Below are 25,000 nucleotides of genomic sequence, written 5' to 3' on the forward strand. Positions count from 1 at the left end.
CCAGCCTTCTAGTGATTGGCCCAAAGTCACCCAGCTGGCTTTCATGGCTAAGGCGGGACTATAACTCCCAGCCTCCTGGTGATTGGTTCAAAGTCACCCAGCTATCTTCCATGGCTAAGGCAGGACTAGAACTCCCAGCCTCCTGGTGATTGGCCCAAAGTCACCCAGCTGGTTTTCATGGCTAAGGCAGGACTAGAACTCACCGTCTCCTGTTTTTTTAGCCTGGCGCCTTAACTAAGTGAAGATCTGATTTTAATTCACAGATCAAGACTAATTTGGGGGTCTTTGGGCTGTGAATAAAAATGCATATTACAAGAAAAGCTAAGTTGGGCAGCTTTCACGAACGGGGAGAGGAGACGAGTGCGACGTTTTCAGGGAGAATTATACCTGTCAAGGTGGCTAAAACCACACGTTAAAAATGTCAAATGTCTTCTTTAAAAGAAAAAGGTTTACTCTGAAAGCCTAATTGACGGCAATGAAGACGTCCGACGAGGTAGGTTATTATTGCCGTTCCTTAAACCATTCCTGGCCCCTCTCGGAGCGTGAAGGAATCCAGCCTTTTTAGCAAAGGAAACGGGGCAGGAGGAGAACACAACATTCTTCCTTTGTTTCCTATTGTAAAAACAAATAGAAGAAGGGAAGGGATAAAAAAAAACCAAACCCAAATTCCATGCAGCCAAAGGAGATAGCCAGTCAGGCAAGGCAAAGGAACAGCTGAGTCACGAGCCAGCAAAATGGAACATCTGGAGCCTCTGCCTGCCTAGAGCCCAGCCGTTTGGGGGGAAGGGTGGAAGAAGTCACAACGGCTGGGAAATCTCATTTGCCACCGGGGTGAAAGGACGAGGCTGGGGGGGGGGGGGGAGAGAGAGACAACCCTCCACGGCACCGGCTTCGCGGAATCCTTCGAAAGACAGAAGGAAAAGCCAGGAGGTGAATCTGCCCTGCACGGACTCGCAGCTGAAAAACCAAGTTTACACGCGGGTTACAGTGTTCGCACAAGCATACAGATGGTCCAGTGGAAGAGAAGCTGCCTCCGGAAGCTGTGGGTGCTCCATCAGTGGAGGTTTTCAAGAAGAGACTGGATAGCCAGTTGTCTGAAGTGGCAGAAGGACTTCTGCTTGAGCAGGGGGCTGGACTAGAAGACCTCCGAGGTCCCTTCCAGCTCCTATTCTATTCTACTCTATTCTACTCTACTCTTCATTCTATTCTATTATATTCTACTCTATATTCTATTCTTCATTCTACTCTACTCTATTCTACTCTATTCTATTCTATTCTTCGTTCTACTCTACTCTACTCTACTCTGCTCTGCTCTGCTCTATTCTATATTCCAATATCTATTCTATTCTATTCTATTCTATTCTATTCTATTCTATTCTATTCTATTCTATTCTTCATTCTACTCTACTCTACTCTGCTCTGCTCTACTCTATATTCCAATATCTATTCTATTCTATTCTATTCTATTCTATTCTATTCTATTCTATTCTATTCTATTCTATTCCATTCTTCATTCTACTCTACTCTACTCTGCTCTGCTCTGCTCTGCTCTACTCTACTCTATATTCCAATATCTATTCTATTCTATTCTATTCTATTCTATTCTATTCTATTCTATTCTATTCTATTCTATTCTATTCTATTCTAGGAGAGAAGCAACCTGGAACTAAAGAGAAACTTCCTGACAGTGAGGACAATTAACCAGTGGAACTGCTTGCCACCAGAAATCGTGGGCGCTCCATCACTGGAAGTTTTTAAGAAGAGACTGGACAGCCAGTTGTCTGAGATGGTATAAGGACTCTTGCTCAAGCAGGGGGCTGGACTAGAAGACCTCTGAGGTCCCTTCCAGCTCTATTCTGATTGACCTCCTCCATTTACAATCACAACTGAGCCCAAAATTATGGTCAAATGATCATCCACACAATCCTGGCACTCTCCCCGTTGCGGTCATTATGTGGAGCATGGGGTTCCTCAGGGGGGGGTGGAGGAGGAGGTGTTGAACAAATGCGGATAACAAATGTGTAACAAATGGTTATACAACTACGTTGCGAACTTAACAACTGCAGCGATTCACTTAACAGCGGTGGCCAGAACGGTCCTAAAATGGGGCAAAACTCATTTAACAACCATCTGGCTTAGCAACAGAAATGTTTGGCTTAATTGTGGTCGTAAGTCGAGGACTGTGTGTCCTGTGTCCAGAGCTCCTGGTGAGAAAGACTAGAGGAGCAAGGGAACATCCTGCTGATCTTTGAAGGACCCTCCACATTTGCCGAGCGGCCATCTCCCCCAGCTTGGGAAGTCACCATGGGAAGACCAGTATTCTACACAATATCTGTTGTGCTATAAAGAAAGAAAAGAAAAGAAAGAAAGAAAGAAAGAAAGAAAGAAAGAGGAAGAAAGAAAGAAAGAAAGAAGAAGTAAGTAAGTAAGTAAGTAAGTAAGTAAGTAAGTAAGGAAGGAAGGAAGGAAGGAAGGAAGGAAGGAAGGAAAAGAAAGGAGGGGAAGGAGGGAGGGGAAGGAAGGAAGGAAGGAAGGGAGAGAAAGAAAGAAAGAAAGGAAGGAAAGAAAGAAAGAAAGAAAGAAAGAAGAAGGAAGGAAGGAAGGAAGGAAGGAAGGAAGGAAAAGAAAGGAGGGGAAGGAGGGAGGGGAAGGAAGGAAGGAAGAGAAAGAAAGAAAGAAAGAAAGAAAGAGGAAGGAAGGAAGAGAAAGGAGGGGAAGGAGGGAGGAGGAGGAAGGAAGGGAGAGAAAGAAAGAAAGAAAGAAAAGAAGGAAGAGAAAGGGAGAGAGGGAGGGAGGAAGGAGGGAAAGGAGGGAGGGGAGGAAGGAAGGGAGCGAGAGAAAAAAAGAAAGAAAGGAGGAAGAGAAAGGGGAGGAAGGAGGGAGGGAGGGAGGAAGGAAGAGAAAAGAGGGGAGAGAGAGATTGAGAGAAAGAAAGAAAGAAAGAAAGAAAGAAAGAAAGAAAGAAAGAAAGGGAGGAAGGAAGGGAGAGATAGAAAGAGAAAGAAAGAAAGAAAGAAAAGAAGGAAGACAAAGGGAGGGAGGGAGGGAGGGAGGAAGGAAGAAAGGAAGAGAAAGGAGGGGAAGGAGGGAGGGGGAGGAAGGAAGGGAGAGAGATAGAAAGGGAAGGAGGAAGAGAAAGGGAAGAAGGGAGGGAGAGAGGGAGAGAGAAAGAAAGAAAGAAAAGAAAGAAAGAAAGAAAGAGGGAGGAGGAAGGAAGGGAGGAAGGAAGGAAGGAAGAAGGGAGAGATAGAAAGAAAAAGAAAGAAAAGAAAAGAAAAGAAAGGAAAGAAAGAAAGAAAGAGAGAAAGAAAGAGAGAAAGAGAGGCCGTCCCCTCCTCCGATCCGAAACCTACCTTCCTCTTTTTAGACCGGCCTTCGGCCTGCAGGGTCCTGGTGCACTGCTCCACGCACTCGGAGAAGCTCAGGTTGCTGTGGTCGGCGCTGTAATCCAGGTCTGCCAGTCTGGCCAAGGAGAGGATATAGTTACAGGCTATCCTCAGGATGGCCAGCTTGGAGAGCTTCTGTCCGTAGGAATAACAGGGAACCTGCAAAGGACAGCAGGACACGGGAGGTCAGATCTTCCCAGCACCCCCCCCCTTGAACAGGGAGCTGAAGCCACGCAGGCCCAGGGACCCAAATGTCAGAATCACAGAGCTGGGAGGGACCTGGGAGGTCTTCTAGTCCAACCCCCTGCTCAGGCAGGAGACCCTATAACCATTTCAGACCAAGGGCTGTCCAGTCTCTTCTCCAAAGCCTCCAGTGATGGGAGCACCCACAACTTCTGGAGGCAGGTTGTTCCACTGGTTAATTGTTCTCACTGTCAGGAAGTTTCTCCTTAGTTCTAGGCTGCTTCTCTCCTTGATTAGTTTCCCTCCGTTGTTTCTTGTCCTGCCTTCTGGCGCTTTGGAGAATAGCTTGACTCCCTCTTCTTTGGGGCAGCCCCTGAGATATTGGAAGACTGCTATCCTGTCCCCCCTCGTCCTTCTCTTCATTAAACTGGACATTCCCAATTCCAGCAACCGTTCCTTATATGTTTTAGCCTTCAGTCCCCTAATCATCTTAAATTATCTCCAGTGTTGGAGCACCCACAACTTCTGGAGGCAGGTTGTTCCACTGGTTAATTGTCCTAACTGTCAGGAAGTTTCTCCTTAGTTCTAGGCTGCTTCTCTCCTTGATGAGTTTCTATCCGTTGCTTCTCGTCCTGCCTTCAGGTGCCTTGGAGAATAGCTTGACTCCCTCTTCTTTGGGGCAGCCCCTCAAATAGCTATCCTGTCACACACCCCTCCCCAGTCATCCTTCTCATTAAGCTCTAGACCTACCCAATTCCTGCACCTGTCACAAGATCCCTTCCCATAATCTGTGCCCCTTTGTAATGACATGGATGTCGATAAGAGTAAAGAGTACTTAAGTCCCAGCATGCTTTTGTACGCAGCACTTTTACGTGCCAAGCGTCCCGTAAGTCAAAGTGATGCAGACCTGAACGGGGGTCATCATCATGCAGACTTTAGGACTTTTGGGGGGTTTTTTTTGTCTTAAAAGGACTTTGCTGGCTGCCAACCCATTTCCAGTAGGGTTGCCCGGTCTGCTTCCAAAAAATAGCGGACAAGCGGGGTGTGTGTGTGTGTTTAAGTAGTAAAAAAAGTAAAAAAAAAATGTACAATTAAATTATATATTTTCTTACAAACATTTTAACACGTATTAAAATAATCAAATAATTTTATATACTTTTTATTAAATGTCCTGTGAAACAATTGAGTATGATTAATCATTTTTTTCGGAATCGGAGAATCGAGTTCAATGGATATTCGATCTTTGTCTCATTCTAACTTACGAAAAAAAAAGACACAACGCGATTCTCCTATCCTTATTCTCTTAGACTGTACAGCTTTAGATTAGGTACCATTTCATCATAAAGCTTTTGAATTAAAAAAAAATGTCCACTATTTTGTGAAAAAAAAAATAGTGAACATAATGTGAAAAAAGCGGACTGTCCGCTCAAATAGTGGACACCTGGCAACTCTAGTTCTTCCAGACAGAATTCAGAATGCAGGTCGTTCAAAGAGATTTTGCAAAATATTGCAAAGGGCGGTTCCGAAAAATGTGCAGGAAATGGCCCAACTTCAAAATGGATGGTTCCAGCTTTTGAGCTCAGAACGGTTCACGTCAAGGTCAGGGCCTTGAAATAACCCATTTCTGAGGGCCGGAAAAGCAACTTAGGACGTAGAATTGTGGGACTGGAAAGTTAAGTAACAGAATAACAGAGTTGGAAGGGACCCTGGAGGTCTTCTAGTCTTGCCCCCTCTCAAGGCAGGAATCCTTATACTATCCTGGTCAAATAGTTGTCCATCCTATTCTTGAAAACCTCCGGTGGTGGAGCATCTACAATTCCAGGAGGCAACTTCTGTTCCACCGATTATAAATGTCCTCGCTGTCAGGAAGTTTTTCCTTACTTCTAAGTTGGGTCTTTCCTTAATAGGTTTCCGTCTGTTACTTCTTGTCCTGCTCTCTGGTGCTTCGGAGAATAAGTTGACCCTCCTCTTCTCTGTGACAGCCTCTCAAGGGGGTTGGACTAGAAGACCTCTGAGGTCCCTTCCACCTCTTTCATTCTATATAAGGCACCTTCTTTGAGCAGGGGGTTGGACTAGAAGATCTCTGAGGTCCCTTCCAGCTCTGTGATTATGATTTTAAGTACTGGAAAGCAGCTATCATACTACCCCTAGTCCAGGGGTAGGCAACCTTGGCTCTTTTAGGACTCGTGGACTTCAACTCCCAGAATTCCTGAGCCAGCATGGGGGAACTATGGCCCCCTCATGACTCGTGGACTTCAACTCCCAGAATTCTTGAGCCAGCATGGGGGAAACTTTGGCCCTCTCATGACTGGTGGACTTCAACTCCCAGAATTCCTGAGCCAGCCATGCTGAGGGGAAAGGGAGAGGTTTCCAAGCTGAGCCATGCTGGCTCAGGAATTCTGGGAGTCGAAGTCCACGAGTCATGAGGAGGCCATAGTTCCCCCATGCTGGCTCAGGAATTCTGGGAGTTGAAGTCCACCAGTCATGAGGGGGCCATAGTTCCCCCATGCTGGCTCAGGAATTCTGGGAGTTGAAGTCCACAAGCCATAAAAGAGCCAAGGTTGCCTACTCCTGGCCTAGTCCTTTTCTTCATTAGATCAGACATAACCTGGTTCCCTCAACCATTCATCATCCTCCAGACCAGGGGTCCCCAATTCCCGGTCCGTGGCCCGGTCCCGGTCCGTGGCTAGTTAGGAACCGGTCCGTGCAGCTGGAGGTGCACTGAAGGAAAGTCTTCCACCTAGAAGAGGATCAACTGCTTGAGATTTCCAAAGATGGTGACCTTAAAAGCATATCTTTTAAATCTTTATTTAAAATCTTGAAATCTCCATACATTCTGGATTAAAGTCAAGGCAGAATATTCTGAGATGGCCACAAAAGCATTGAAAAGCCTGCTTCCACATCCACACAATCCTATCTTTGTGAAGCAAGGTTTTCTGCAGTGACAGCAACCCAAAGAAAATTGTGGAGTAGATTGGACGATAAACTACACACTTTGGGTGTCACTGTCTCCCATCACCCCCAGATGGGACCATTTGTGAATGCAGTGAAAGCTGGATCACAATCCCATTTATTGTATTCTGACCTTTGCATGCAGAGGTATACTTAAAATTCCAGGCATGGTTGCTTAATAGGCTTAGGCCATAGTCAATTCTTGCTAAACTAGATTAGGAGAGGAATTGCTTGATTCTGCAACAGGAGGGATTACATTCACTTGATTATTTAGTCTGAGAAAATGCATTAAACGGCTATTCCAATGGGACGGTAGACCTGTAGGAAATCTCCCTGGTCTGGAAAGCAGACTACGGTGTCATCAAATTCACAGAAGTGCTCTTGATTTTTCTAGATAATTAAGCCTAGAGGAGGTTTAACGTAGCTGTCATGATTCATGATTCTCCTTAGAGACACTCACAAAGAGAGACTGTCAAACATGTAGAACTAAGGAGAAATTTCCTAACAGTGAGAACAATTAACCAGTGAAATAGCTTCTCTCCAGAAGTTGTGGGTGCTCCATCACTGGAGGTTTTTAAGAAGAGACTGGACAGTCCCTTGTCTGTAATGGTAGAGGGTCTTCTGCTTGAGCAGGGGGCTGGACTAGAAGACCTCCAAGGTCCCTCCCAGCTCTGTTATTCTGTTAAAGGGTGTGATAAATTTAGAAGTTGTGGGTGCTATATCACTGGAGGTTTTTAAGAAGAGAGTGGACAACCCTTTGTCTGAAATAATATAATAATAATAATAATGATAAAGTTGGAAGGGACCTTGGAGGTCATCTAGTCCAACCCCCTGCTCAGGCAGGAAACCCTACACCATTTCGGACAAATGGCTGTCCAGTCTCTTCTTAAAAACTTCCAGTGTTGGAGCATTCACCGCTTCTGGAGGCAGGTTGTTCCACTGGTTAATTGTTCTCACTGTCAGGAAGTTTCTCCTAAATTCTAGGTTGCTTCTCTCCTTGATTAGTTTCCATGGTGTAGGGCTTCCTGCCTGAGCAGGGGGTTGGACTAGAAGACCTCCAAGGTCCCTCTCAACTCTGTAATTCTATTATCGTGTTTTGTTGAATTAGACTAAATCAAGATCTAAAGAGATTCCAGGAGTCGCAAAGAGAATGGATGAGGTTACAGGCTGCTGCACACCTCTGATTGATTGATTGATTGATTGATTTCATTTGTGTCCCACTTTTCTCTCCTGGAGCTATTGAAGATGGCTAACGCAACCTTAAAAATAAAAACAGTCAGATTGATGCTAAAACCGATGAGCAATTCAAAGCTTGTGGAGTTCCTGGCTGTTTTCTTGCAGATGTTTCATAACCTAACTAGGTAACATCTTCAGTGCTCAAATATGGAAGATGTTACCTAGTTGGGTCATGGAACGTCTGCAAGAAAACAGCCTCAGAGAGCACCAAGGACCCCACAGTTCAACCAGGAGAAAGAAATATTCTCTACTATTGGTAATTCAAAGCTTGTTAAAACTTTTACAGATATTTCAGTTATGGAGAAGGTGGCAGACAAATGAAGCTTCCAAGAGAGTAGACAGAGAAGACCTGTGTTTGAGAAAGATGAGCTTCTGAGTAGGAAACATCTGCCAAGGGGGTTCTCTGCAGATCTGAGTACTCCTACAGAGACAGGTGGAACTCCAGATGCACATCTGCTCAGCCTTTCCTCAGAGGTGGAAGATCAACCCTGAAAGCTGAAGCCACAGATCACCTGGCGTTTCAGCAAAGGGCATCACTTGATCCCCCGTCCTTTGAAGTGGTCGGGAGTCCACCGGGTGGCTTTCGCACAGCTGGTTGAGGAGAACTAAGCCCAGCAAAGACGAGGTTCCAACGGCACGGATTAAAACAGGCGCTCAAACTGAAAGTCATCTCTGGATTCCCACCGTGCCGATTCATTCAATCAATCCATCAGAATAGAGCTGGAAGGGACCTTGGAGGTCTTCCAGTCCAACCCCCTGCTCAAGCAGGAGACCCTAGACTAGGGGTAGGCAACCTTGGCTCTTTTATGACTGGTGGACTTCAACTCCCAGAATTCCTGAGCCAGCATGGGGGAACTTTGGCCCCTTCATGACTCGTGGACTTCAACTCCCAGAATTCCTGAGCCAGCCTGGGGGAACTATGGCTCCCTCATGACTCGTGGACTTCAACTCCCAGAATTCCTGAGCCAGCATGGGGGAACTATGGCCCCCTCATGACTGGTGGACTTCAACTCCCAGAATTCCTCAGCCAGCATGGGGGAACTATGGCCCCCTCATGACTCGTGGACTTCAACTCCCAGAATTCCTGAGCCAGCATGGGGGGAACTATGGCCCTTTCATGACTGGTGGACTTCAACTCCCAGAATTCCTGAGCCAGAATGGGGGGAACTATGGCCCCCTCATGACTGGTGGACTTCAACTCCCAGAATTCCTCAGCCAGCATGGGGGAACTATGGCCCCTTCATGACTCGTGGACTTCAACTCCCAGAATTCTTGAGCCAGCGTGGCTCAGCTTGGAAACCTCTCCCTTTCCCCTCAGCATGGCTGGCTCAGGAATTCTGGGAATTGAAGTCCAAAGGTCTTCAAGTTGCCAAGGATAACCTGTTCTAGACCAGGGGTAGGCAACCTTGGCTCTTTTATGACTCGTGGACTTCAACTCCCAGAATTCCTGAGCCAGCATGGGGGAATTGCCTAATAGTGAGGACAATTAATCAGTAGAAGACTTGCCTCCAGAAGCTGCAAATGCTCCATCACTGGAGGTTTTTAAGGAGAGACTGGACAGCCATTTGAGCAGGATGCTATAGGTTCTCCTGCTTGAGCAGGGGGTTGGACTAGAAGATCTCCAAGGTCCCTTCCAACTCTGTTATTCTGTTACTTAACCAGCTTACTTGTCTAAGGCAGAGTTAGATCTCAGTTTTCCTGGCTCCTAGTCCAGCACTTAAAACCATCTGGAGGGACCAACTGGCTCTTGAACCATCACACAATACTGCAGGAGCTAATAAAACAAAGCCCAAATTGGCATCTCATCCCTTGGATCTGCATTCTTCCTCTTTTTTTTTTTTTGCACGATGAAAGAGAGAAAAACAAACCCAAATTATTACTTAGATTCTGATAATCCAACTTCTTCTGCAGAGGTTCTCTCAATATCGCTATTTTTTTACTAATCACTTAGAGGAAGACACGCACAATGCAGGAGCTTAGTTGGCAATATGTGCGTGAAATACATTTCGTTCTGAGTGTGAGGGATTATTTTGGAATAGAAAACTTTCTCCACAGAAGCTTTGGAAGACTTTGCAGTGCTTTCCTAGCCAGGCTGAATATATTGAAAAATAAATATACAAACAAAGTATACAATAAATATGAGGAAAGACGTAAATCTCCCAAGTGACATCACATCACCGATTGGGATTTGATAAACCTGCCGCAGATTGACCTGAGATTTTATCCATTTTCCCTTCTAATTCTGTTATCCTGTAAAGTTATTTGTGGGTGGGTGGGTGGGGAATCACACCTTTGTGTTGTACCAAATCATATCAGCTGGTGGCTGGCTGGCCTTGCCTCGGTCCACACCTCTTGCTAAGAAAAGTGGACCAACTTCAGCGGGAAAAAGCAACTGCTTGAAATATCTGGAGACTCGTAAAAGCTTTATAACGTTGCTTTCACATACAAAGCTATTTTTTTTCACCCCATGTGGCCGAGCGCTGAAAAAAGACCAACTGACATTCCGCAGCTCTGCCAAATATATTATATTTTGCACTGGGGAAAAGACCGCAAGGAATCGATTCGACTCCGTGAAAGGACCAAAATGCCAGAACGGTTGCAACGTCCCACAAACACGGATGTGTGTATATATATATCTATGTGTGTGTTTGTGTGTGTGTATGTGTATATATCTATGTGTGTGTATGTGTCTGTGTATATATGTATGTATGTGTGTGTATATATATATGTGTGTGTGTGTATGTGTATATATGTGTGTGTATGTGTGTGTATATATATATGTGTGTATGTGTACATATGTATATATATGTGTGTGTTTGTGTGTGTGTATGTGTATATATGTATGTGTGTATATGTGTGTGTGTATATATGTATATATATATATATCTGTGTGTATGTGTATATCTGTGTGTATATATGTATATATATGTTTGTGTGTATGTGTATATATGTGTATATGTGTATGTGTATATATATGTGTGTGTGTATGTGTACATATGTGTATATATATGTGTGTGTATGTGTATATATGTGTATATATGTGTGTGTATATATATGTATATATGTGTGTGTGTATGTGTATATGTGTATATATGTATGTGTGTATATATGTGTGTGTGTGTATACTAAAAAAGTGACTTATGAGCGTTTTTCACACTTACGACCACTGCAACATCCCCATGGGGTCACGTGATCCTAACTCAGACTCTTGGCCATTGACTCATATTTATGATGGTCGCAGTGTCCCTGGGGGTCACGTGATCCCCTTTTGCGACCTTCCGGCAAGCAAAGTTCAACGAGGAAGCCTGATTCACTTAACAACCATGTTGCTAACTTAACAACTGCCAGGATCCACTTAAGAACCATGGCCAGAAAGGTCGTATAATGGGACAAAATTCACTTGACCATCTGTCTCGCTTAGTAACAGAAATTCTGGGCTCCACTGTGGGGGCACCCTGAGGGCTACCTACGTTAGATCTATTAGGGGGCCAGGTTAGTCCAGATCACTACGGATTAAATTGATCAATTGGGTCACTAGGAGTTGAAAATGGCTGGAGGGAACCTTATCAACCAACTAACCAAGATAGCCAGCCAGCCAACTAACCAACCTGCTAACCAACTATCTAACCGACCAACCAACCATCACCAACAGTGATTCTTACCCAAAGGTGCTTTTTCAAGAGGCAACTGGACTTTCTTCTCAACGACTCTCAGAGAGAGCGCTAACGACCAGATGACTACAAAAAACATAAATCCTTCCATTCCTCCCTGTTCAGTCAGAACTGAAGAAGCTCCTGGCATGAGAAGTAAAATATCTTCAAAGGAAAAAAACAAAGGAAGTCCAGTTGCCTCTTGAAAAAGCACCTTTGGGACAACCATGACCCGGATGACTGAGAATCTCTCTAGTTGTTGTTAGTTGCAAAGTCGTGTTCGACCCATTGCGACCCCATGGACCACGTTCCTCCAGGCCTTCCTGTCCTCTACCATCTTCTGGAGTCCATTGAAGCTCATGCCTCCTGCTTCAGGGACTCCATCCAGCCCCCTCCTTCTCTGTCATTGTCCCCTTCTTCTCTTGCCCTCCATCTTTCCCAGCATCAGGCTCTTCTCCAGGGAGTCCTTCCTTCTCATTAGGTGGCCAAAGCACTTGAGTTTCCACTTCAGGATCTGGCCTTCTAAAGAGCAGTCGGGGTTGATCTCCTCTAGGACTGACCGGTTGGATCGCCTTGCAGTCCAGGGTTACTCGCAGGAGTCTTCTCCAGCACCAGAGTTTTCAAAGGCCTCCATTCTTTGGCGCTCAGCCTTTCTTAGGGTCCAACTTTCACAGCCATCCATTGCAACTGGGAAAACCATGGCCTTGACTATACGCACTTTTGTTGGCAGGGCGATGTCTCTGCTTTTTAGTATGCTGTCTAGATCTGCCATGGCTTTCCTCCCCAGGAGCAAGCGTCACTTGGAGAGCATGGTGCAACATCTGAACTGAAGAAGTGTGTGGTGTGATTTCTTAACACAACCCAGTTCCCCCAAAATGCAAAAAAAAGGGGGAGGAGGGGAGGGTAGAGGGGAATCCTGAGCTGTTTGCCTCCATGCCCTTTTATGTTTCACAATGCATTTTGCTATGATTTCTTCCCAGCCTCCAGCTAATGGCTGAATAAGGACAAATGATGGCACAAGGATGTTGCTAGCTTTAATTGTTTCTATTTATACCCTCCTATGTCTAGAAGCAGCAGCAAGTACGGCTTGCATCAGCCCTTCTCAATGAGATGCATCAAGGTAGACTTCTGGAAGTTCATCTGTGGCCTTGGGGCCTGAAGAGGCTGGAATTGCAACCCAGGCGAGACCAGGAAAGCCGGCTCAGAGGACCCCCCTCCCAGACCTGTCCTGCCATTTAACATCTCCAGTAGTTTGGAATTAAATATCCCCAAATAGCAAAACCTCAATATTAGAATGGAATAGAATAGAATAGAATAAATATGGAATAGAATATGGAATAGAATTACAGAATAGAATTACAGAATAGAATCACAGAATGGAACGGAATAGGATAGGATAGGATAGGATATTGAAATATAGAATAGAATAGAATAGAATAGAATAGAATAGAATAGACTATAGATATTGGAGAATAGAATAGAATAGAATAGAGCAGAATAGAATAGAATAGAATAGAATAGAATATAGATATTGGAGAATAGAGCAGAATAGAATAGAATAGAATAGAACAGAATATAGATATTGGAGAATAGGATAGGATAGGATAGGATAGGATAGGATAGGATAGGATAGAATAGAATAGAATAGAATAGAATAGAATAGAATAGAATATAGATAAACCTCTTATCTTATCTTATCTTGTGTTATCTTATCTTATCTTATCTTATCTTATATCTATAACCTCTTATCTTATCTTATCTTATCTTATCTTATCTTATCTTATCTTATCTTGCCTTATATCTATAACCTCTTATCCTATCCTATCCTATCCTTAGGATAGGATAGGATAGGATAGGATAGAATAGAATAGAATAGATTCTGAATGACACTTCTTGGAATTATTTGCAAGGATTTAGGATTCCCAGTGGACCCGGTAAACCCGGTCTCAAAGCAATCCTAGTTTGTTTGATTTCAAGCAATCTAAGTTAGCTTGGACTGAAGCAAGCTTCCAGTTGCCCTTAACTGGGAGACGGAAGCAACTGGGGTGCTCCCAGCTCTTTCAGAGCGGAAGCTAAGCTGGCTTGACCTCTGATCCCGTCCTGCCTTTATATAACCGTGTTTATAACAAGACATAAACCTGGATAGCGACACGTGCAACCGCAATTCATTTTTGGACGAATGGTTTGATTTTGTAGCCTGCGCTTCTCACGCACCCTGGGAAAACATGCCGGGAGCGCAAAGCAAAGCCGGATAGCCGACAGGAAAGCAGCCTTGATTAACAGGAAGGTATAATTTACACCCGGCGAGAGATCCGTGTGAACTTTCCAGATTACGGGGTGATTCATGCAGGATCGCTTCTTCGGGAGGGGCGGGGTGGGGTGGGTGGGGGGCAGGCGCTGCTGGCCTGCCCCCCCCAGACCCAAATCACACAGTGTCAAGCCACTAGCCCGTGCCATGCATCGCTTAATCAGCCTCTTCATGCGCCCAGTAATAATAATAATAATAATAATAAAGTTGGAAGGGACCTTGGAGGTCATCTAGTCCAACCCCCTGCTCAGGCAAAAAACCCTATACCATTTCAGACAAGTGGCTGTCCAGTGTTGGAGCATTCACAGCTTCTGGAGGCAGGTTGTCGTTCCCTCTCTCTGTGTGTAGGTCACTAACTTAACAGCTGCAAAGATTCACTTAACAGCTTTGGGGAGAAAGGTCACAAAACGGGGCAAACCCCACTTAACAAATGTCTCACGTAGCCAGATAAATTTGGAGCTCAACTGTGGCCGTACGTTGAGGACTACCTGCAATTGAGTTGGAAGGGACCTCGGGAGGTCTTCTAGTCCAACCCCGCTGCTCAAGGCAGGAGCCGTATAAAGGATGACAGAGCCGAAAGGGACCTCAGAGATCTTCTAGTCCACCCCGCTGCTCAAGGCAGGAGCCTAATACAGAATGACAGCGCTGAAAGGGACCTCAAAGGTCTTCTAGTCCAACCCTTTGCTCAAGGCAGGAGCCTTATACAGGACGACAGAGCTGAAAGGGACCTCAAAGGTCTTCTAGTCCAACCCTTTGCTCAAGGCAGGAGCCTTATACAGGACGACAGAGCTGGAAGGGACCTCAGGAGGTCTTCTAGTCCACCCCACCCTCCCTGCTGAAAACAAAGAGACCTGATCCCACCGCCTCAAATTGTCCAGTCTATTTTTGATCCATGGGGGGGGGGAGGGAGGGGAATGCGCTACTCTGGGGTCTGTGTGCGTGTCTGTGTGTGCGCGCGGGATAGTGTGTGTGTGTGTGTGTGTGTGTGTGTGTGTCCGGCTTACCTGCTTGCGGAGCGCCTCGAAGGCGGCGCTGATGGTGTGCAGTCTGTGTGCGTGTCTGTGTGCGTGTCTCTCTGTGTGTGTGTGTGCGCGTGGGTCCGGCTTTCCTGCTTGCGGAGCGCCTCAAAGGCGGCGCTGATGGTGTGCAGTCTGTGTGCGTGTCTGTGTGCGTGTCTGTGTGCATGTCTCTCTCTCTGTCTCTCTCTCTGTGTGTGTGTGTGTGTGTGTGTGTGTGTGCGTGTCTGTGTGCATCTCTCTCTCTCTCTCTCTCTCTGTGTGTGTGTGTGTGTGTGCGTCTGTGTGCATCTCTCTCTCTCTCTCTCTCTCTGTGTGTGTGTGTGTGCGTGTCTGTGTGCATCTCTCTCTCTCTCTCTCTCTCTCTCTCTCTCTCTCTCTCTCTCTGTGTGTGGGTCCGGCTTACCTGCTTGCGGAGCGCCTCGAAGGCGGCGCTGATGGTGTGCACCCGGGTCCGCTCGCGGGCGTTGGCCAGCAGGCGCCGGGTCTGCTGCAGCGCTTTGATCTCCGGGCCGCCGCCGCCTCCTCCACCGCCGGCCGGGTCGCTGGGCCGCCTGCGAGGCGAAGCCGCGGAGCCCTCGGGGTGGCCGCCGGGCCCGCCGTACAGCCCCCGGCAAGGGAGGGGCGCCAAGATGCTCTCGGGGGGCCCCCCGGACGACGGCGCCTCTTCCTCCTCCTCCTCCTCCTCCTCCGGGAAGGGGGCGCCTGGGCAGCGCAGCCCCGGGAAGGCTCCCTCGCCGAAGCCCGGGGGGCGCGCAGCCCCGGCCGGGCGCACGTGCTCCGAGACCCCCGGCTGCTGCCCCCCGACGCCGCCGCCGCGCAGCAGCAACCCCGGCCGGCTCCTGCGCTTGAGCTTCTGGATGCCGCGCAGCTCCTTCAGGCAGAAGCGCTTCCAGCGCGCCTCCGCCTCCATCAGCGGCAAGTTCTTCATGCCGGGCGCTGGGCTGGGCTGGGCTGGCGAGCTTTCCCCCGCTCACACACACACACAAACACACACACACACACACACACACAAACACACACCCGGACGCGGCGCCTCCCACCCCCCGGCGGCGGCGGCTGCTGCTGCTTTGGCGGCGCCTTTGCGGAGGAGCAGCTGCCGCCGCTCGCCTCTCTCCAAGCGCCGGGCGGGGGAGGCTGTCAGCTGAAGCCCCCGTTGCCGTTGCGGCAGTGTGTGTGTGTGTGTGTATGTGTGGGGGGGGGCGCCCAGCAGCCCAGCCAGCCATCTGGGTTTGCTTAAGCCTCCGTTTGGCCCAGGAGCCCCCCCTCCTCCTTTCCCACCCAGCCCCCCCCCCCCAGCCCGGGGGGGGGGACGCGATCCGCCGGGCAGGCGCTTCTGCGGAAGCCTGCTGGGTCGACCCCCCCTCCCCTCCAACCGCTGCCCCCTCCCCGTCCGGGTTTCCCCTGGCTGGGCCGTCAGCCGCGCAGCCCCGATCCCGAGAAGGAGGGAGAGTGGAGGGTGGGGGGGGGCTACGGTCTTAGGGCCCCGGGCCCTGGCCGAGTCGGAGGTCGTCCCGCAGGCGGCGACCCCGAGGGGGCTTTTTGGGGGGGGCAGCCTCTTCTTAGCCCCCTCCTGCTGCGCCCACCTGGGCTCATCCTGAGAGCCAAAGGCGGTTGAGAATACGGATTGGGAAGGGACCTTGGAGGTCTTCTAGTCCAGCCCCCTGCTCAAGCACGAGACGGTTACAGAATCATAGAATAACAGAGTTGGAAGGGACCTTGGAGGTCTTCTAGTCCAACCCCCTGCTCAAGCAGGAGACAGTTACAGAATCAGTGGGAAGGGACCTTGGAGGTCTTCTAGTCCAACCCCCTGCTCAAGCAGGAGATGGTTACAGAATCATAGAATAACAGAGTTGGAAGGGACCTTGGAGGTCATCCAGTCCAACCCCCTGCTCAAGCAGGAGACAGTTACAGAATCAGTGGGAAGAGACCTTGGAGGTCTTCTAGTCCAGCCTCTTGCTCACGCAGGAGACCCTTACAGAATCATAGAATAACAGAGTTGGAAGGGACCTTGGAGATCTAGTCCAACCCCCTGCTCAACCAGATTCCTTCTCTCCTTGGTAAGTTTCCCTCCGTTGCTTCTTGTCCTGCCTTCAGGTGCTTTGGAGAATAGCTTGACTGCCTCTTCTTTGTGGCAGCCCCTCAAATATTCAAAGACGGCTATCATGTCACCCCCTGGTCCTTCTCTTCAATAGACTAGACGTATCTAGTTCCTGTAAATTGTTCATCGTATGGTTCACCGGAAGACTGCTATCATGTCCCCACCTAATCTTTATTTTCATTAAACTGGATGTATCTAATTCCAGCCACCGTTCTGTATATGTTTTAGCTTTCAGTCCCCTAATCATCTTTGTTGCTCTTCTCTGCACTCTTTCTAGAGTCTCAGCATCTTTTTCGTATTACTGGACACCCATGCAGTATAAAGTGATACTATCACTTCTGATGGTCTTGATACTATCCCTCTATTGTTGCAGGCTTGGATTGTGTTGGCCTTTTTGGCAGCTGAAACACACTGGTGGCTCCTATTTAAGTGGTGGTCCACCAGATCTCCTAGATCCTTCTCACAGGCTTCAGCAAGACATCACCTGTTCTCTACTGGTGGATTTGCTTTTTCCTGCCTAAGTGCAGGACCTTATTTTTCTCCCCACCAAACTGCGTTTTGTTGGGACAGGGTCCTGTGTTCAAGATCCTTCTGGATCTTCAGTCTATCTTCTAAAACGGGGGTCTTTCAACTTGGCCCTTTGATGACTTGTGGACTTCAGCTCCCAGAATTCCTCAGCCAGCCTCCATTTTGTTTGATAGATTTAAGACAGGGGTCTTCAAACTTGGCTCTTTTAGGACTGGTGGACTTCAACTCCCAGAATTCCTCAGCCAGCCTCCATTTTGTTTGTTAGATTTAAGACAGGGGTCTTCAAACATGGCCCTTTTAGGACTGGTGGACTTCAACTCCCAGAATTCCTCAGCCAGCCTCCACTTTGTTTGTTAGATTTAAGACAGGGGTCTTCAAACATGGCCCTTTTATGACTTGTGGACTTCAGCTCCCAGAATTCCTCAGCCAGCCTCCATTTTGTTTATTAGATTTAAGACAGGGGTCTTCAAATGTGACCCTTTGATGACTTGTGGGCTTCAACTCCCAGAATTCCTCAGCCAATCTCCATTTTGTTTGTTAGATTTAAGACAGGGGTCTTCAAACTTGGCCTTTTGATGACTTGTGGACTTTAGCTCCCAGAATTCCTCAGCCAGCCTCCATTTTGTTTGTTAGATTTAAGACAGGGGCCTTCCAACGTGGCCCTTTGATGACTCGTGGACTTCAACTCCCAGAATTCCTCAGCCAGCCTCCATTTTGTTTGTTAGGTTTAAGACAGGGGCCTTCCAACGTGGCCCTTTGATGACTCGTGGACTTCAACTCCCAGAATTCCTCAGCCAGCCTCCATTTTGTTTGTTAGGTTTAAGACAGGGGCCTTCCAACGTGGCCCTTTGATGACTGGCGGACTTCAAGTCCCAGAATTCCTCAGCCAGCCTCCATTTTGTTTGTTAGATTTAAGACAGGGGTCTTCAAACGTGGCCCTTTGATGACTGGTGGACTTCAACTCCCAGAATTCCTCAGCCAGGCTGAGGAATTCTGGGAGTTGAAGTCCACCAGTCATCAAAGGGCCACGTTGGAAGGCCCCTGTTCTAAAAGGTTGGCTATTCCCGCCACCTTGGTGTTGTTTGCGAATTTGATGGGTTCCCCTTCTGCCCCCCCTTCCCCTAAATTGTTAAATCCCTGCCTCCCTTCCAGGGTTGCTAGGTTTCATCAGGAAACGGGGAAGGATGGAGACGCACGGACAGCCACTGAAGCACCAGGAGAGAAACGTGGGAGGTGAAGCCAGGCTGAGCTCTTGGAGATTATTTCGGTGTGGTGAGGGAAAGACAGAAGGCATTCCTCCGCTCTCATTACGGCAGAAATATAATCGGCTAGCCTTGTTTTTCATTCTTGCCTATCTTCTTTGCCAAAACGTTGGGGTGGGGCTGGGACAGTGAGCGGCTGGCTGCCACTGTGCGCAAGGTTCCTAGGGGACAATGTCAAAGGGATGCACCTCAGTGTGGACTCCAGGATCGGGCCAGGCTGTAGTGAGGTCTTCTTGACGAGAGAGAGAGAGAGAGAGAGAAAGAGAGAGAGAGAGAGAGAGAGAGAGAGAGAGAGAGAGAGAGAGAGAGAAAGAGAAAGAGACGGAGAGAGAGAAAGAAAGGGAGGGAGAGAGAGAATGAGAGAAAGAGGGAAAAGGAGAGAAAGAAAGAAAGGGAGAGAGAATGAGAGAAAGGGAGAGAGGGGGGAAGAGAGAAAGAGAAAGAAAGGGAAAAAGGGAGAGAGAGAAAGAAAAAGGGAGAGATAGAATGAGAGAAAGAAAGGAAAAGAGAGAGATAGGGAGAGAGAGAAGAAAGAAAGAGACAGAAAGAGAGAAAGGGAGAGAGGGAGAGGGAGAAGGGGGAGAGAAAAAGAGAGAAAGAGAAAGGGAGAAAGAAAAAGAGGAAGAGAGGGAGAGAGAATGAGAGAAAGAAAGGGAGAGAGAGTGAGAGAAAGAAGAGGGAGAGAAGAAAGAGAGAGAGAGAAAGGGGGAGAGAGACAGAAAGAGAGAAAAGGAGAGAGAATGAGAGAAAAAGAGAGAGAGAAGAAAGAAAGAGACAAAGAGAAAGGGAGAGAGAGGGAGAGGGAGAAGGGGGAGAGAGAAAGAGAAAAAGAAAGGGAGAAAAAAAGAGGAAGAGAGGGAAGAGAGAATGAGAGAAAGAAAGGGAGAGAGAGTGAGAGAAAAAGAAAGGGAGAAAGAAAAAGGAAGAGAGGGAGAGAGAATGAGAGAAAGAAAGAGAGAGAGAGAGAAAGGGGGAGAGAGACAGACAGAGAGAAAGGGAGAAAGAAAAGGAGAGGGAGAGAATGAGAGAAAGAAAGGGAGAGAGAGAAAGAGGAAGAGAGGGAGAGGGAGAGAGAGAAAGAAAAAGAAAGAGAGAGAAAGAGAGAGAGAGAGAGAGAATGAGAGAGAGAGAGAGAGAGAGGGGGGGGGCTTCTGTGGAAACCTTGCTTCTCCTAACTAATGAGATCTTTGCAAGCCAGCCAGTTCTTCTGAAGCTCTTCATTTCCGTCACGTTCAGCCTGGGGTCTTCCCGGTTTGGCTGGCAGATTGCGGGGAACACTTTGGCTAACTCGTGTCAACCCTTCGAAAGAAATGCCCAACATTTGGGCCCTCTGTTTGTGGCCCTGGGTGGCGTCCGCTGGGGACGGTGGGGGGGATGTGCCCAGGTTTTTCCAGCCTGGTTTTGGGCTTGTAGTAGGTTCTCCTGGTGGAGAAAGGAAAGAAAAAGGAAGGAAAAAAAAGGAAAGGAAAGAAAAGGGAAGGAAAGGAAAGGAAAGGAAAAGGAAGGAAACGAAAGGAAAGAAAAAGGAAGGAAAGAAAAGAAAGGAAAGAAAAAGGAAGGGAAGGAAAGGAAAAAAAAGGAAAGGAAAGAAAAGGGAAGGAAAGGAAAGGAAAGGAAAAGAAAAGGAAGGAAACGAAAGGAAAGAAAAAGGAAGGAAAGAAAAGAAAGGAAAGGAAAAGGAAGGGAAGGAAAGGAAAGAAAAGGAAAGGAAAAGGAAGGAAACGAAAGGAAAGAAAAAGGAAGGAAAGAAAAAGGAAAGGAAAGGGAAGGGAAGGGAAGAAAAGGAAAAAAAAGGAAAGGAAAGAAAAGGGAAGGAAAGGAAAGGAAAGGAAAAGGAAGGAAAGGAAAGGAAATAAAAAGGAAGGAAAGGAAAGGAAAGAAAAAGGAAGGAAAGAAAAGAAAGGAAAGAAAAAGGAAGGGAAGGAAAGGAAAGGAAAAAAAAGGAAAGGAAAGAAAAGGGAAGGAAAGGAAAGGAAAGGAAAAGGAAGGAAAGGAAAGGAAAAAAAAAAGGAAAGGAAAGGAAAGAAAAAGGAAGGAAAGAAAAGAAAGGAAAGAAAAAGGAAGGAAAGAAAAAGGAAAGGAAAGGAAAGGAAAGGAAGGAAAGGAAAAAAAAGGAAAGGAAAGAAAAGGAAAGAAAAAGGAAGGAAGGGAAAGAAAAAGGAAGGAAAGGAAAGGAAAGGAAAAGGAAGGAAAGGAAACAGGCCCAGTGGCTTCAAATTCTGTCACCCCTTTCCTTTTTATGCACTCCATCAGATGCTTTCATTTTCTGATCTCTATTCCATGCATTAAAGTGACACAACGCGAAAGTCTGTTTTCAATTTTCCCAAAAGTTTTCTCCTGTGCAAAAAAAAATAAAAAATCTTTTTTTTTTTGCCCTAAGGAATTTTCAACATTTCCCTCCCCGTTGAAACCCCCCCTTAAGCAACCCCCTCCTCCAGATGCACAGAGTCAGACTGTGGAGCTCCTGCTCTTATCGGGCTGATCAGCTGGACGGAGGAACTGGGGAAGGATTCCTCCTTCCTTGCATTGTGCAGTCCGGCTGCTGCGGCTGCTGTGGGAGCTTCCTCATTTTGGTTAAATTCCAAGGGGGTGGGGGAGTAAGAACCTTTGCCTTTCTTCCTTCCTTCCTTCCTTCCTTCCTTCCTTCCTTCCTTCCTTCCTTCCTTCCTTCCTTTCTTTCTTTCTCTCTCTCTCTCTTCTCTGTCTTTCTGTGTGTGTCTCTGTTCTTAGTTTGTGCCTCTGTCTGTCTGTCTGTCTGTCTATCTCTGTCCCTCTTTCTTTCTTTCTTTCTTTCTTTCTTTCTTTCTTTCTTTCTTTCTTTCTTTCTTTCTTTCTTTCTTTCTTTCTTTCTTTCTTTCTTTTCTTTCTCTCTTTTTTTCTTTCTCTTTCTCTCTCTCCTCTTTCTTTCTCTCTGTGTGTGTCTCTGTCTCTTATTTTGTGCCTCTGTCTGTCTATCTATCTCTGTCCCTCTTTCTTTCTTTCTTTCTTTCTTTCTTTCTTTCTTTCTTTCTTTCTTTCTTTCTTTCTTTCTTTCTTTCTTTCTTCTTTCTTTTTTTCTCTCTCTCTCCTGTCTTTCTCTCTCTGTGTGTCTCTGTCTTATTTTGCGCCTCTGTCTGTCTATCTATCTATCTCTGTCCATCTCTCTCTCTCTCTCTCTCTCTCTCTCTCTCTCTCTCTCTCTCTCTCTCTCTCTCTCTCTCTCTCTCTCTCTCTCTCTCTCTCTCTCTCTCTCTCTCTCTCTCTCTCTCTCTCTCCTCTGTCTTTCTCTCTGTGTGTGTCTCTGTCTCTTAATTCTTACTCTTTTGCAAAGATTTCAGAAGGCTCCATCGTGAGACAGGGAAATGGGCCCTGTATTGCCAAGCATTTAACGCAAGCCGATGAAAAAAGTACGCTTGGGGAACACAAATTCTTTCCAGACACTTAAGAAAAAGAGGCATTTTATAGTTTTGCAGTGTTATGATACATCAGTCTGAGAAATGCAAACACAACATTGAAGAAGAATTTAGAGAGAGGCACATGCTACCCTTTCCTTGTTCTACACTTAAAATTCTTTGTTCACTTCTGGTCAGATCCTTCTGATCTAAAGGTCTCAAATCTGGAGGCTGTAGGCCACCTCTGGTCATTTTTAACGAAGTCATTATTTGTGTTGTCTGTAGCCATCATATAGACACACAGAATGACAGAATAACAGAATAACAGAGTTGGAAGGGACCTTGGAGGTCTTCTAGTCCAACCCCAGGCAGGAAACACTATACCATTTCAGACAAGTGGCAGTCAACCTCTTCTTAAAAACCTCCAGTGATGGAGCATCCACAGCTTCTGGAGGCAACTTCTGTTCCACTGGTTGATTGTTCTCACTGTCAGGAAGTTTCTCCTTAATTCCAGGTTGCTTCTCTCCTTGATTAGTTTCCATCCATTGTTTCTTGTCCTGCCCTCTGATGCTTTGGAGAATAGTTTGACTCCCTCTTCTTTGTAGCAACCTCTCAAATACTGGAAGACTGCTATCATGTCAACCCCCAATCCTTCTTTTCTCTAGACTGGCCATTCCCAAATCCTGCAACTGTTCTTCATAAGTTTTAGTCTCCAGACCTTTAATCATCTTTGTTGCTCTTCTCTGCCCTCTTTCTAGAGTCTCACCATCTTTTTTACATCCTGGTGACCAAAACCGGATGCCGTATTCCAAGTGTGGCCTTACCAAAGCAATATAAAGTGGTAATAAAACTTCAGGTGATCTTGATTCTACCCCTCTGTTAATGCAGCTGGGATGGAATCAAGATCATGCAAAGTGTTAACCCCACTTTACAAGGCCTTAGTAAGGCCACACTTGGAATCCTGCATCCAGTTTTGGTCACCACGATGTAAAAAAGATGCTGAGACTCTAGGAAGAGTGCAGAGAAGAGCAACTAGGATGATTAAAGGCCTGGAGACTTAAAACGTATGAAGAACAGTTGCAGGAATTGGGTATGTCTAGTTTAATGAAAAGAAGGACTGGGGGGACATGATAGCAGTTTTCAAATATCTCAGGGGCTGCCACAAAGATGAGAGAGGGGGGGGTCAACCTCTTCTCCAAAGCACCTGAAGGCAGACAAGAAGCAATGTTGAGAAAGGATGGGTTGAATGAAACCTCTTAGGAACAGCAATAGATTGGCAGTTGTGGCCTAACATCTCATCTCAACCCACCTGGTGGGTTTTTGAAACATCAGGTGGGGCCTGATTGATTGGTCCCTTCCAAGCAGCATTTTGCTTTCTGGGAACTTCTGCCACTCTCCTGCTCCTCGGGGGAGGCGATGCATGAGGTGGCCCTGGGTTGCTTGGGACCCTGGAAACAAGTCTTGGTCAATGAAGACGAAGAGGTTGGGTCTATCTCAAAGGAGGTAAAGATGAGGAGGAGAGAGGGCTGGTTTGGTTAAGACCAAGAGGGTCACCAGTTCCCTGCTCTAATTAATTCTTTCTTGTGTGTCATTATTTTTCTTTGTTTTTCTTTCCATCTTAGAAACTTTGAATGTTGTAAGTCTTTTTTTTCCTAAACTACTGCAGGAGTTGACGCGTTTGTTCCCACCCTTGGGCTCGGCCTGGTTGTTTGCTACAACTTTGAATGGTGTGTAGATGCTGTTTTTCTCTGTGTGCCTGTGGATGGCCAATTTGTCTGAATGCCAGGCTTCCAGGACTTCTCCAGTGTTTTTAAACCTGGCTTGGTCTAGGAAGCTCAGTTGAAACTATGGTTCAGTCCGGTTGGACTGAAATATTGTTAATGGGTAATTAAATGTCTGCAAGGAAACCACCCAGCTCAGAAAGCACTTCTTCTTCTTCTTCTTCTTCTTCTTCTTCTTCTTCTTCTTCTTCTTCTTCTTCTTCTTCTTCTTCTTCTTCTTCTTCTTCTTCTTCTTCTTCTTCTTCTTCTAGAAGAAGAAGAAGAAGAAGAAGAAGAAGAAGAAGAAGAAGAAGAAGAAGAAGAAGAAGAAGAAGAAGAAGAAGAAGAAGAAGAAGAAGAAGTCCTTCTCCTTCTCCTTCTCCTTCTCCTCCTCTCTCCCTCCCTCTCTCCCTCCCTCCCTCCCTCCCTCCTCCTCCAACTCCATTCCCTTCTAGCACTGATGATGTTACCTAGCTGGGTCATGAAACGTCTGCAGGGACACCACCCAACTCAGAGAGCACCAAGGACCCCACGGTTCAACCCCGAGCTACATTTTTTCTCTTCTCTTAGTATATCAGTGTGTAACACATCCATGGGAAAGATTAAAGATCCAGCCTACATGTTGGCGCTTTTTTGTATTTATCCAAACATATAAAAGACACGCTGTACAGTACAGTCTGTCTTGTTCACAATTACCTTCCCCAATATAACTTACGCATGGATGTGTAAATGCACGCAGTGGAAACCATATGTGAGATAGCGGAACCCTTTCATTCTTGTGAGAGCAGTTTTACAGTACCACGGAGAGACAACCTTTAAAAAAATTGGCAGCTCAGGGCATGAATAATTTCTCAGCCTCAGGGGCCAGTGGCGTTCCATTAAAAACTTTATTTAAAAAAACCAAGCATATCGCGCATAGAAAGAATCAGGGAAAGCCGTGTTTGTTGTGAATAAAAATAAAAGTTTTCCTGCATTAGGAAGAGCCCTGTAATCTTGCTTTGACGCCCATTAAAAAACAAAAAATGTGCAGGAAATGTTGCTAGAAACTGGAAAAGGAATGGTGGAAAAGAAACTGGGAAGTTGGGCTAGGGACAGAGTTGCTGAGATAAGGCGACTGGCTGTTTTTCCTCCTTCCGTTCTCCACCTTGCACAGTGCGATGTCTCTTCTTTTGCGCACAAAGACAGCTCCATTGATTAGTACCCAGAAGAGACATATTGTCCTAGCTAGATACAGACAACACTGCACA

At 46.6% G+C, this 25,000-nt stretch overlaps 1 protein-coding gene across 1 annotated transcript in view; it reads right to left on the reverse strand.

The window, feature by feature from the left end:
- ATOH8 (atonal bHLH transcription factor 8) overlaps nucleotides 1–15,662 on the reverse strand; it is a 26,136-nt gene extending 10,474 nt beyond the window's left edge. The window contains exons 1-2 of the mRNA XM_015811065.1: nucleotides 15,138–15,662; nucleotides 3,354–3,545 (exon numbers count right to left, since the gene is read on the reverse strand). Coding sequence (XP_015666551.1) covers nucleotides 3,354–3,545; nucleotides 15,138–15,662 — 717 coding nt within the window. The remainder of the gene's footprint in view (nucleotides 1–3,353; nucleotides 3,546–15,137) is intronic.
- Nucleotides 15,663–25,000: the final 9,338 nt, after the last annotated feature.

The sequence above is a fragment of the Protobothrops mucrosquamatus genome, unplaced genomic scaffold, assembly GCF_001527695.2.
Source record: "Protobothrops mucrosquamatus isolate PMUCROS unplaced genomic scaffold, P.Mucros_1.0 scaffold28, whole genome shotgun sequence".
NCBI lineage: Eukaryota > Metazoa > Chordata > Lepidosauria > Squamata > Viperidae > Protobothrops > Protobothrops mucrosquamatus.